Source organism: Tasmannia lanceolata, unplaced genomic scaffold (assembly GCF_043159265.1).
Source record: "Tasmannia lanceolata isolate RefF3 unplaced genomic scaffold, GAP_Taslan_0.1 ptg000020l, whole genome shotgun sequence".
Taxonomy (NCBI): Eukaryota; Viridiplantae; Streptophyta; class Magnoliopsida; order Canellales; family Winteraceae; genus Tasmannia; species Tasmannia lanceolata.
This window is the reverse complement of record NW_027518697.1, coordinates 30,633,666-30,645,208: the sequence shown is the minus strand read 5'-3', so window position 1 is coordinate 30,645,208 and position 11,543 is coordinate 30,633,666. Positions and strand designations below refer to the sequence as shown.

At 45.8% G+C, this 11,543-nt stretch overlaps 2 protein-coding genes and 1 long non-coding RNA gene across 3 annotated transcripts; 1 reads left to right on the top strand and 2 right to left on the bottom strand.

Moving 5' to 3' along the window:
• Positions 1 to 1,611: 1,611 nt before the first annotated feature.
• LOC143853954 (uncharacterized) lies at positions 1,612 to 2,858 on the bottom strand. The gene is made up of 2 exons (XM_077363649.1): positions 2,710 to 2,858; positions 1,612 to 2,593 (listed from the first exon to the last, which is right to left on the bottom strand). Exons 1-2 carry the CDS (start codon positions 2,856 to 2,858, stop codon positions 1,612 to 1,614), a joined length of 1,131 nt encoding a protein of 376 aa, XP_077219764.1.
• A 1,396-nt stretch (positions 2,859 to 4,254) lies between these two features.
• LOC143853953 (uncharacterized) lies at positions 4,255 to 6,921 on the bottom strand. Its single transcript, XM_077363648.1, has 3 exons — positions 6,822 to 6,921; positions 6,268 to 6,436; positions 4,255 to 4,855 (listed from the first exon to the last, which is right to left on the bottom strand). The coding sequence occupies exons 1-3, from the start codon at positions 6,919 to 6,921 to the stop codon at positions 4,255 to 4,257; spliced, it is 870 nt and encodes a 289-aa protein (XP_077219763.1).
• A 3,374-nt stretch (positions 6,922 to 10,295) lies between these two features.
• On the top strand, positions 10,296 to 11,043 carry LOC143854164 (uncharacterized). The gene is made up of 3 exons (XR_013237443.1): positions 10,296 to 10,485; positions 10,827 to 10,880; positions 10,950 to 11,043. It is a non-coding gene; the product is annotated as an uncharacterized LOC143854164 (long non-coding RNA).
• The last annotated feature ends 500 nt before the right edge of the window (positions 11,044 to 11,543 follow it).

The following is an 11,543-nucleotide window of genomic DNA, read 5'->3' as shown; positions in this document are numbered from 1 at the left end:
TTTCTGCCTTAGTTCGTTTCTGACCAAAAGTGCTCTTCCGGTCTTTTTGTAGACGAACCGAGGTGAACCAAGCAGGAGATACCCAAGTTTTATAGAACTTGGATTTTTTATGAAGTTTGGTTTTCTGCCGTAGTTCGTTCCTGACCAGAAGTGTACTTCCGATCTTTTTGTGGACGAACCGGGGTGAACCTAGCAGCAGATACCCATGTTTTATGGAACTTGGATTTTTTACGAAGTATGGTTTTCTTCCCTAGTTCGTTCTCGACCAGAAGTGCGCTTTCGGTCCTTTTGTAGATGAACCAGGGTGAACCAAGCAGCAGATACCCAAGTTTTATGGAACTTGGATTTTTTACGAATTTTTGTTTTCTGCCTCAGCTCATTCTGGACCAGAAGTGCGCTTCCGGTCTTTTTGGGATGAACCGGAGTAAACCAAGCAGTAGATACCCAAGTTTTATGGAACTTGGATTTTTTACGAAGTTTTGTTTTCTGCCCCAGCTCGTTCTGGACCAGAAGTACGCTTCCGGTCTTTTTTGGATGAACTGGAGTGAACCAAGCAGTTGTCTAACCTGCACTGAAACACAAGGAGAGCTTGCAAAAGATGTAGCCTTTTTCATTTACTAGTTTTCGGGGGAATTACAATGATGGGGTCCTCTTCTTGGATCTTCGAAGGTGATGGGCTATTGATAGTATCTCCTCAAGTTTTTTGAATTCCAGGCATGAGGGAGCTGGTGCTCGCCTAGCGTCTCCAATTTGTAGCTTCTTGGCCGTATGATTTCTTTCACCCGATACGGCCCCTCCCAAGTCGGGGAGAGTTTGCTGACCTTCTTCGGCTGAGAGATAGCAGCTTTCCTCAGAACTAAGTCGCCCGTTCAGAATTCTCTTGGACGTATCTTCACGTCGTGGTAGTTGGACACTTTCTGCTTGTAGGCCACAACTCTGATTTGGGATTCTTCCCTGACTTTTTCTAGTAAGTCGAGGTTTGCACGGAGGCCGTCCCCGTTGAGCTGCTTGTTGAAGTTGGTGACCCGGGAAGATGGGACACCAACATCAACGGGTATCACTGCCTCAGTTCCGAAGGACAGGTTGAAGGGTGACTCCCCCGTCATGGTGCATGGGGTGGTACGATACACCCATAGGACGTGATAAAGTTCATCAGCCCACCGGCCTGCTTTCTCATCCAATCTCTTCTTGATCCCCTGCACCAGGATTTTGTTCGTAACTTCAGTCTGCCCGTTCGTCTGAGGGTGCGCCACAGAAGTTAATCTCTGTTCGATTTTCAGGTCTGAGCAGAATTTTTGAAAGTTCCGGCAGTCGAACTGCATGCCGTTGTCTGTTATCAAAGCGCGGGGTAGCCCGAATCTGCAAACAACAGACTTCCGAAAGAAGGTTTGTATGTTTTGCTCTATGATTTGGGCCAGAGGTTCAGCTTCCACCTGTTTGGTGAAGTAGTCTATAGCAACTACGACGAATTCACGCCTTCCGGAGGCCGGTGGAAAAGGGTCCAAAATGTCCATCCCTCATATTGCAAAAGGGAGTGGGCTGATGATCGGGGCCATACGTACCGCCGGTTGATGAATGATGGGAGAAAATTTCTGACATCTCTCGCACTTTTTAACCAGGTCCAAAGCGTCTCTCCTCAAGGTGGGCCAGTACAGGCCTCTTAAAAGCACTTTGATTGGTAGGGCCTTGCCCCCCCAAGTACTCTCCGCAAATTCCTTCGTGGGTCTCTTGCAGAGTGTACGCAGCGTCGCTTGGCCGGAGGCATTTCAGGTATGGAAGGGTGCACGACCTTTTGTATAGGTTCTCACCATCTAGGGAAAACCTGGCTGCTCTTTGTATCACTTTGCGGGCCGCATTCTTTTCTTTAAGAAGTTTCCCACTACGCAGGTAATCGATGATTTCGTCTATCCACGACGGTTCGTGGTCGACCTGCATTATTTCTATGGCCTCGTTGTCAATACTGGACTTCTTCAGAAACTCCATGCATATACTCCCGAGAGCGGTGTAACCAGAAGCTGCTAGTTTGGATAGCACGTCCGCTTTTGTATTTTCCATTCTGGGGATTCTAATGACCTCGAAGCTTTTGAATTTGCTGGCTAGAAGGCGGACCTTGGTAAGATATTTAATCATACGCTCGTAGCGGGCCTCGTAGACTCCTTGGATTTGGTTTGTGACCAGTTGGGAATCGCAATACGCCTTCAGCCTTTGGGCCCGAGTCTGGACCGCTAGGTTCATTCCAGTGATGAGAGCCTCATATTCTGCCTCATTGTTGGATGCACGGAATCCGAACCTTAGTGCGTAGTCCAGAACGAAGTTCTCCAGCCCGGTGAGGATCAAGCTGGCTCCACAACCGCTTCTGCTTGAAGATCCGTCCACATATACTTCCCAGAGCGCCTCGGACAACATATCATGTTCTGCTGGTATAGTGGTGCCTTCCGTTCTTACAGAGGTAGCCGCCTCAGCTTCAACTTGTCCCCCAGGTATAGTTATATCTTCTACAACTAGAGTTTTGATAGTTTCGGACGAGATGCTTTTCTGGGGAATGGTGCATTCTGCAACGAAATCTGCCAACACTTGAGCTTTTATCTCCGGTCTGGGCAGGTATTGGATATCCACTTCACAAGTCGCCCTGAGGTGTCCGGTCTATGGAGAACCTGCCTGAGTGGTTGATCCATCAAGACTTTTACCGTGTGGGCTTGAAAATACGACCTCAGCTTTCTGGCCGCCATAACGAGAGCATATGCCAACTTTTTGACTCGCTGGTATCTAGTCTCAGCATCATGTAGGACCTTGCTGACATAGTAGATTGGTTTCTGCTGGTTGTGCTCCTCTCGAATCAGTACTGCCGCCAGTGCCATGGGGCTTACCGATAGGAACAGTTGTAGCTCATCTTCCGGCTCTGGTTTGGTCAACAACGGCGGGGAGGATAAGTACTGCTTTAGCTCTTCGAACGCAACTTGACATTCCGGTGTCTAGGGCGCTGTTTTGATTTCCTTGACTGCATTGAAGAAAGGCATACATCTTTGTGCGGACTTTGAGACTAAGTGTCCCAATGCGGCAATCATTCCGGTTAGCCGCTGCACTTCCCTAATGGTCTTCGGTGGAGTGAGCTCAACTACCCCCTTGATCTTCTCCGGGTTTGCTTCTATTCCTCTTTGGCGCACCATGAACCCCAGGAATTTTCCCGCGCCAACACCGAAAGTACATTTTGTTGGGTTGAGTTTCATGTTATGTTCTCTTAAGACTTGGAACGTCTCTTTCAGGTCGGAAACACGATCCTTTGCGCTCTGGCTCTTAACCAGCATATCATCTACATATACTTCCATGTTGCGCCCGATCTGTTTTTTGAAGAGCTTGTTTACAAGCCTCTGGTATGTTGCTGCGGCATTTTTCAGACCGAAGGGCATGACACGGTAACAGTAGGTTCCCTGATCCGTTACAAAGGATGTTCTTGGTATATCTGATTCATACATTCTGACCTGATTGTATCCGGAAAAGGCATCCATAAAGGTCAGTAGTTCGTGACCAGCGGTGGCATCTATCAACTGATCGATCTTTGGGAGCGGATAGCTGTCCTTGGGATAGGCTTTGTTCAAATCGGTGAAGTCTACGTAGGTCCTCCACTTCCCGTTGGCTTTCTTTACCATAACGACATTTGCAAGCTAGTCTGGGTATTGGATTTCTCGAATGAAGTCAGTCCTCAAGAGCCTCTCCACTTCTTCCTTGATCACTTGCTGTCTCTCTAGGGCAAAATGTCTTCTCTTTTGCTTTACCGGCTTGCAGGTGGGGTTGACGCCGAGCTTATGTGGACTGACCTCAGGGTGTATACTAGGCATGTCCGCAGGAGCCCATGCGAAGACGTCTGTGTTGTCTCTGAGAAATTGGGTGAGGTCTTGCCAGGTGCTACTGTTTAAAGAGCAGCCGATTTGAACAACCTTCTCACTATTGTCTTGGTATAGAGGGATGGAGATGAGGTCCTCGGCTGGTTCATTTACTTGGGCTTCATCTCTCAGATCGAGTAGCTTAATCGGCAATGACTCCGACGCATTTTTGCCTTTGAGTGCCATGGCATAACACTCCCTAGATTGTGGTTTATTCCCTCTGACCTCTCCGACGACGCTCGGCATGATAAACTTCATTTTCTGATGATACACGGAGGCAACGGCGAGGAACAAGGTTCTGGCTAGGTCGTCCCAAGATAGCGTTATAGACCGACGTGGCCCTCACTACCAGGAAGTTAACTGTTGCGAAAGCTTAATGGGGCGATTCCCCAATAAGGACAGGGAGTTCGATTTGTCCTTCGACTTTAACAACTTCTCCTGAGAACCTGAACAAATCTGAGTTCGCCGGCCTCAAACGGTCATCCCCTATCACCATCTGTTTTAAGGCATGATAGTAGAGGATGTCGGCTAAACTTCCGTTGTCGACTAGGATTTTCTTCAACTCCCAGTTCGCAACGAACATGGTTATGACTAAGGCGTCGTCATGGGGGAGTATCAAGTTATCGAGATCTGCATCCGAGAACGAGATCTCATTTTCTATCTTTGTCTTCTTATTGCATGTGTGAACGACGTTAACTCGGCGCGCGTAAGCTTTTCGAGGGGATGACGAAGTCCCCCCAGCTGTCGGCCCTCTCGTAATGGTGTTTATGACCCCATTGGGTGAGGGTCGCTGGATTTTCGGACGCGGGCTTGCTGGGGCACGAGACTCATGCCGCACCGGAGGCGGCGTGGATGGTCGAGGGCTCTGACCACGAGGGCTTCTCTCTTTGCGCTCCCTCCTGCAGTCATCATCTTTAACATACTTCCTGAGGTACCCTCGGTTAATCAGCAACTCGATTTCCTCTTTAAGGTGTCTGCACTCGTCGGTATCATGCCCATGGTCTCCGTGGAAACGGCAGTATTTCTACTTGTCTCTTTTATTTCCCTTCGAGAGTAATTTGGCCGGCCATTTTAAGAAGTCTTCTCCCTTAATGGCGGCCAGGATGCGCCTTCTAGAGGTGTTAAGGGGGGTGTAATTTTTCTCTCTCCTCTGGGGAGTTGTCGGCTTTGTCGTCCCTACGTTGCTTGGTAGGGTTATTTTCTTCAGAGGTTTTCCTCCGGTTCGAGTCTAAGGCAACAAGTGTTTCCTCCACGGATATGTATTCTTCAGCCCTCGCTATCAGATTTGCCAACGAGTGCGGATTTCGGCGGGCTACTGATCGCCTGAAATTGTTCGATTTGGTGCCCGCGAGGAGTGCATTCGCGGCGGTAGAAGGATCCAAGTTCGGCACATGAAGGGCTTCCCTGTTAAAACGGCTCACGAATGCTTTTAGAGGTTCATTATCCTCCTGTCGCAAGGCGATCAGGGACGCTGTTGTTTTTCTTGGCCTTCGACTGCTCATGAAATATCAGACCAAATCACCTCCGAAGTCTTCAAAGTTACTGATGGAGTTTGACTTGTTCCGCGAGTACCAATCTCGTGCGGCACCCGTCAGGGTGGTCGGGAAAGCTCTACAGAGGAACCCGTGGAGGAGCATTATGGTTCTGAACGTCTCCAAATGGTCCACGGGATCAGTTGTTCCGTCAAATTGCGGGATCGATGGCATCTTGAACCCTTTGGGCATTGGTGCACCCAGTACACTATCGGTAAATGGCAGTATGCTTGAGAACGCCTTTGAGGTAGGCCGGCCCTTATCTTTCGCCAGCTCTTCTATCCGGTGGTCTATTTTCTCGATCCTCCATAGCATCGGGTCGGATCTCTCGTCTGCTCGTCCTACCGATTGGTCCATTTTCTCAGAAGGGCCGGCGGCCGAACCAGAGTGACTTTCCGAGCTTTGTCAGTCACGGCGGGACTTATCTTGCCGTGCACGGCCTTCCCTGCCTCAGTGCCTCTGTACGGAGAAGGATCGGGACCGGTGACGGCGGTGAGGCTCCATTTGTGCGTGCCTTGTTTGAGAGTGATGCGCTCTCCTTGAGTGGTGGGAATGGTCACGACGGGGAGGCATAGGTTCTTCCCTGGGGGGGGGCTCAACCTTTCTCGTGGCAGTCAGGAGGCCTCTGGGCCCTGCTGCTGGGGCATTTGGATCAGATTTTTGTACTGATCAACAAGAGTAGTCATCTGTTGAAAAAGAGTTTGGATTTGCTCTGGAGTAGGGGTAGGGTTCAGGTGTTCCGAATGGACCGGGCTTTGCTCCGCTATTGTAGAGGGAGCTACCACCTGTGAAGCGATTCGCTCGCTTCGAGTCCTACAGTGAGTTTCAGGTCTGGTCACCCGCGTAGGGCTTACCTGAGTAGTCCTCTGTCTTGCCATATTATAAAGGGAATTTGAACAGCTTTTAGTTCAGGGTTCCACAGATGGCGCCAATCTGTTAAGCCCAAAATTGGTAACAGATGAGACAGTGATGAAGGAGCTGATCTGGCGAGTCTAAACTGTTGAGCTAAATTAAGATTGTGCCCTGCACAGAAGTACATGAGGTCAGAAGACCAACCCAGAGTCGTTGCTCCGGACAAGCCCTTCGACACTCAAGTCAGTATGAGCAGAAGAGTAACACCAAAGCTTAGAGCTGTCTCTTAGAATTTTTTTCTCCTTACCTTAGCATGGGTGAAGGCTATTTATGGTGAGAGCTCTGGGGTGGTTGGATTACCTACCCCGGGACAGGTTTCAGCCCATGTGTGGGCTTGTTTTCACCTGCCCTTGGCGAATTACCAGGTTGCCCTTGGGTTGGTGTCAGCTCAGGGTGGGCCCTTTGGGGACCATGTATAGACAGCTGGTTGGATTTGGCTTTTCATACCCCATCAATTGTTTCATCTGCAAATTTATATGGGTGATTGATTCCAAACCTCTGAACCTGCTCCCTTCAATCAAGCCAGCTTCGCAACTCTCACTAACATCTTGCTTAAGCTTCTTCGTCAACTCTGCCAAGTCTGTACTATTTATCATGAAAGAATAAAGGAGAAATCTCATGTAAAATTGTTTGTGTTGTGATTTCTTAATAATGAAACCATGTTTTGCACCCATTTGGCCTATTTAAACAGTTTGATTGGTTTATGTCAAAAAACCCGTGGTTCCCTCTGGCCCAATTGGTTTTGAAATTTAAGAATTGATTTTGGGTCTACACTCAATATTGCTTTAAATTATGTACAATAATCAGTTTTGGAATAAAAATCAATTCCAAAAATCCAAAACAGACAGGGCCTCGGTTTTTCAACCATATGCCGCCCTAATCAAAGCGAAGTGAAACATTGGAAAATGACATATATTTTAGGGAAATGATATCTTCGCCAAGGTGTTTCAATAAACAGGTGCTCCACTTGTTTGTCGTGTAGTATTTAAAGGGTTTTTAAAGAGATTTTTGAGAACCATCATATCCTCTGAAATCTCTTTAAATACTACACGACAAATAAGTGGGCGCCTGTTTATTGAAACACCTTTGAGCAGATATCATTTCCCATATTTTAAAGCTTTTTCTGTATTTTTATCCAGAAAGTCTAAAATGAAGGGCGCCCTTCCATAAAAAAGATGAAAGGGCGCCCCCATTTGCTAAAAGTTGCCAAAGTGCATTTAATGGCTTTGAGTTTTACATTTTTTATGCTATTATAAATGCACTTGGGTGAGTTTCAACCAATGTGGGGGCCCTTTCATCTTGTATATGAAAAAGGGAACCCTTGAGTTTAGACTACCTCATTTTTCTCACAGAAAAATTTATTGATGAGAGCCAAAAATATCTTTAGAAAATAATGTCCCGGCATACCACGTGACATTTTCTTGCATGTTTTTTTCATTTTAGTACGATTGAAAGATGCCCTGATAGATCTTCCTTCTTATTTTCAAATGGAAAATCCGGTGGATTCCAAGAGAGCTCATTTTATATTTCGGCATACTCTCATCTTTCACGGGTTAGTGACTAAAGACAAAATTCCACAGCTTCGTAGTTGGCAGATTCTTCAATGATGCTGCTTTCTCTACCTACTCCCCGTGACATGTAAAATAAACTCACTAAAACCAAACACGTTTTTAACATTCTACTTAGAAAAATGATATATTACTCTTTGGGAGAAAAAAATTTCAACGCCGCAGTACGCATGCGGCCCCTTATAATGTGATTTAGAATAACGTTAAATAGGGGCGCATGCGTACTGCAGGGGGTGAAGATATCATCGGCCTTTTTTATTGTATTGGCCAATTTATTACTCGGGACAGCCCCTTCTAGTATGATAGAGTAGTGTAATTACACAAGTACAGGGGCTGTCACAATAAAAAAGAGAGGTGAGTAGAGAAAAGTACGGAATGGGGGCTGATGTTTAGTGAAATTATGGATTACGGGCACCTTTTAAAACAAGAACGAAAAAGGGCTAAATTTCAAAATCGGGTGGGAAAAAGACCCCAATACCCTTCTGACACCATCAGGACTCCTCATATGTTGGTCCTCATCATTCTCTTTTTCATTATTTTACTAGTTTCTTTGGAGGGAAAACCCCCTGTATTTGATGCATATCATCCCCGTTTACGTTTGGCACACTACACGAGGTTTCGTTGGGTTCTTCTGAATGTATATTTGAACCGACAAAAGCTTGGGTTCGTTTGGATTCTGACCATTCGAAATTAGTGCAGACGGAATGATGCTTGACACGTTGTAAATAAACTTTTCCGAACGGTGGCGCCTTTGTTGACAGTGGGTTTGGTTTGTTTTCGAAATTTGTGTTTGAACCAAAGTCCGTTGGGTTCGTTTAAATCTTGGTCGTCGCCGATATGGATAGACCGTCGGATCAACGACATGTGGACATGTACAAGGAACGGTGGCGTCCTTTATTAATACCGCCGGCGTTAGTAAAAAATTTAAACCAAAACCGTCCCACCGTTTGCGCATCCCTGTCATTTCAACCGTTTCCATCTCTCTGTATTCACCATCCTTTTCATTCAAACCCTTGCCTTTCAACAGTTTGTTCAACCCACCCTTGCATTCGTTCATCAAACTCCTTCCGTCCATCAAATCCCCCCCCCCCCCCAATCTAAAGGCAAAATGGGACCGAAGAAATCCAAGAAGGCCACAACAACTACACCAACGGCGCAGGTTCCTCCTGTGGAAGCACCAGTGAAGCCTGGAAGGATGAAGAGAGAGGTATGAATGATTTTTTTCTTGCATTTCTTACACTGTAACTGTAAGTAACGTGGTATTTGAAAAGAGACGGCGGGGACCACACCGGAGTAACTTCCTTTTCTAGGTTAAATGGTCATGTGAAAAAAACACTTACCTAACCGGTGGTGTTTTAGGTTAAATGGTCATGTGGATAAAAACACTTACCTATCTACTCGACCTTTCCTAATTACTAGGTAAATTTCGATAACGCTGGCATTTTAGTTGGCATTTCCTGAATCAATATCAAGTCGGCCTTGTCGCTGTGCTAGGGTACATCCTATAGCGTGTCTTATTAGGTGGCGTTTCCTGCAGCGCTATCGATTCGACCCTTTTGTTGTCATATGGTTCATCCGATAGCGCTGGCGTTTCCTGCAGCGCTATCGATTCGACTCTTCTGCAGCAACGGGGTTCAATTAAGAGCGCTGGCTTTCAGGTGGCGCCTCCAGTGTTTATTTGAGAGCGCTGGCATTTCCAGTGGCGTTTCCGCTGGCATTTCCGATGGCCTACTCGCTTCCCATTGGCGTTATGTAAATCTTCTTTGGCATTTTTACATGGCGACAGGGGGCTACCATTACTTGAATTTAAATCTACTTTCGCATTTTATTTAAATCCACATAAAAATTTAACTCTTCCTCACTGACCCGACAGTGAGAAAGAGTAAATCTACCATTACATGAGATGTGTTGGGTCGTTAAGTTAGGTTTGATTATGATTGCAATTGAATAACTTAATTCGGTCATCATGTTTGCAGGTTCCGTATGATTCGAGGTACAATGCTAAGAAATTTAAATACTACTACAAACAATTAGCCTTAACAAAGGATCATCTGGCATTGTTGGGGACGACTCCATTCGCCATGCTAGTGCGGAGAATAGATGACATGCCTATAAACAAAGCCCTTTTGGAAGAGTTGATTTCTACTTGGGAGACAGGGGCAAGTCCCTGAAACTTGGTGGGCAGTTGGTATCATTTACTGCTCTTGATGTTGGTGCCATATTTGGGTGGCCCATAGAGGGGGAGCCAATTAAATCGGGTAAGCCTGAAATTACCCCATTCAGGTAGACATTTTCCACATTTAGTTCCATTGATAGTGCTGTAATATTTGATAGGCTGAAACAACGTGTAGTCGATCCTCTCAAAGTGGACGAGAGTGTACGGCTATTTATTTTGCTTTGTTTTCGACTTTCTTATTCGTTACATCGAAGCACAATGTCGATTCTCTCTTTTGTGATTATCTTGATGATGTTGGAGAGATCTCTAAATATTCGTGGGGAAATAAGGTGTATGATATGTTAGTGGATAACAAGGGAAAGTCGGAGGCGGGACACAAGACTACATATTTTCACAGTGCGGTAGTTGCATACCAGGTTAGGATCGCATACTTATTATTCCACACTCCTAAGTTTCAATGATCAATATGTTACATTTGATTAAGTGTATAATCTTCTTGCTCATGAAATCACAGGTCTGGTTTTATGAGCACACCGGCTACGTAAATCCCTTCAATCCGAATGCCGTTCCACAATATTTTAGATGGGAGGGATACAAAGCCGGGAAGTCGACGGACCGAGAACTATACAAAAAGTATTTTAGATTGGAAGAGGGTCAGAAGGTAAGAAAATATCATTGTCTGATGCAGTGCTAACTTGTGGATACGTAGTTGTTTATAGAGCTTTGACATGTATGTGAGTCGTTTGAAATTTTGCAGATCATTGTTGAGCTACAATTGTCAAATAAGGAGTTGTTAACCATCCAACCCACAGTAAGTGATACAGATTACCGCATGATGTTTAACTGTTTTTTTATGTATGTGAACATGTTCTATAATTAGGCTGCAGCAGAAGAGATAGGGCATGGTGGTGTGCAGGAGGATGAGAAGGCAGATGGTAACTGGGGTTTTGAACACCAGGAACCCACTGAGGAGGTATAGTAGATGTTCTCAATACTAGTTGCTTTTGTATTCTTTTGCATGTAATAACTTCTGTGCCATGCTTTGTTTCTCAGGGTAGCCCAAATATTGCTCCTGAAGCTGCACATGAGGTAGCTTCTAGAGAGGTTGATTTTCAGAACAGGGATGTTGCTTTGACTCTGAGAGAGAGAGAAGTAAGTAGAAAGGAAGCACTTCTTAATCAGAAGACCGAGGAATTGGAAAGAAAAGAAGGTGAGTTGATGAAGTTGGAGGCTGACCTTAAGGAGGTAGAGGAATTGCAGGCCGATAACAATCGTCTCCATAGTGAATTATCTGCGTCGAATGTGAAATTACGACAGCAGAATGCTTCAGGCTTCTTAGTTGAGGAGAAGAAGAAGAGATCGAAGAAAGGGCAACTGAAAGATAACAAGGCCGCAAAGAAGCAAATAAAAGATTTTCCTGTTGGGGAGAAGACAAAAAAAGTTATGGTCAGCAAGGGGGAGGATGTGGATGTGG

Coding starts and splice junctions, on each gene's coding strand:
- LOC143853954 (XM_077363649.1), bottom strand. CDS start 2,858: ATGGCACTGGCGGCAGTACTGATTCGAGAGGAGCACAACCAGCAGAAA. Junction 2,594..2,709: donor ATGGCGGCCAGAAAGCTGAG/GTCGTATTTTCA, acceptor ATACCTGCCCAG/ACCGGAGATAAAAGCTCAAG.
- LOC143853953 (XM_077363648.1), bottom strand. CDS start 6,921: ATGATAAATAGTACAGACTTGGCAGAGTTGACGAAGAAGCTTAAGCAA. Junction 6,437..6,821: donor TGAAGGGAGCAGGTTCAGAG/GTTTGGAATCAA, acceptor ACTTCTGTGCAG/GGCACAATCTTAATTTAGCT. Junction 4,856..6,267: donor CAAGACAGAGGACTACTCAG/GTAAGCCCTACG, acceptor CGACGAGTGCAG/ACACCTTAAAGAGGAAATCG.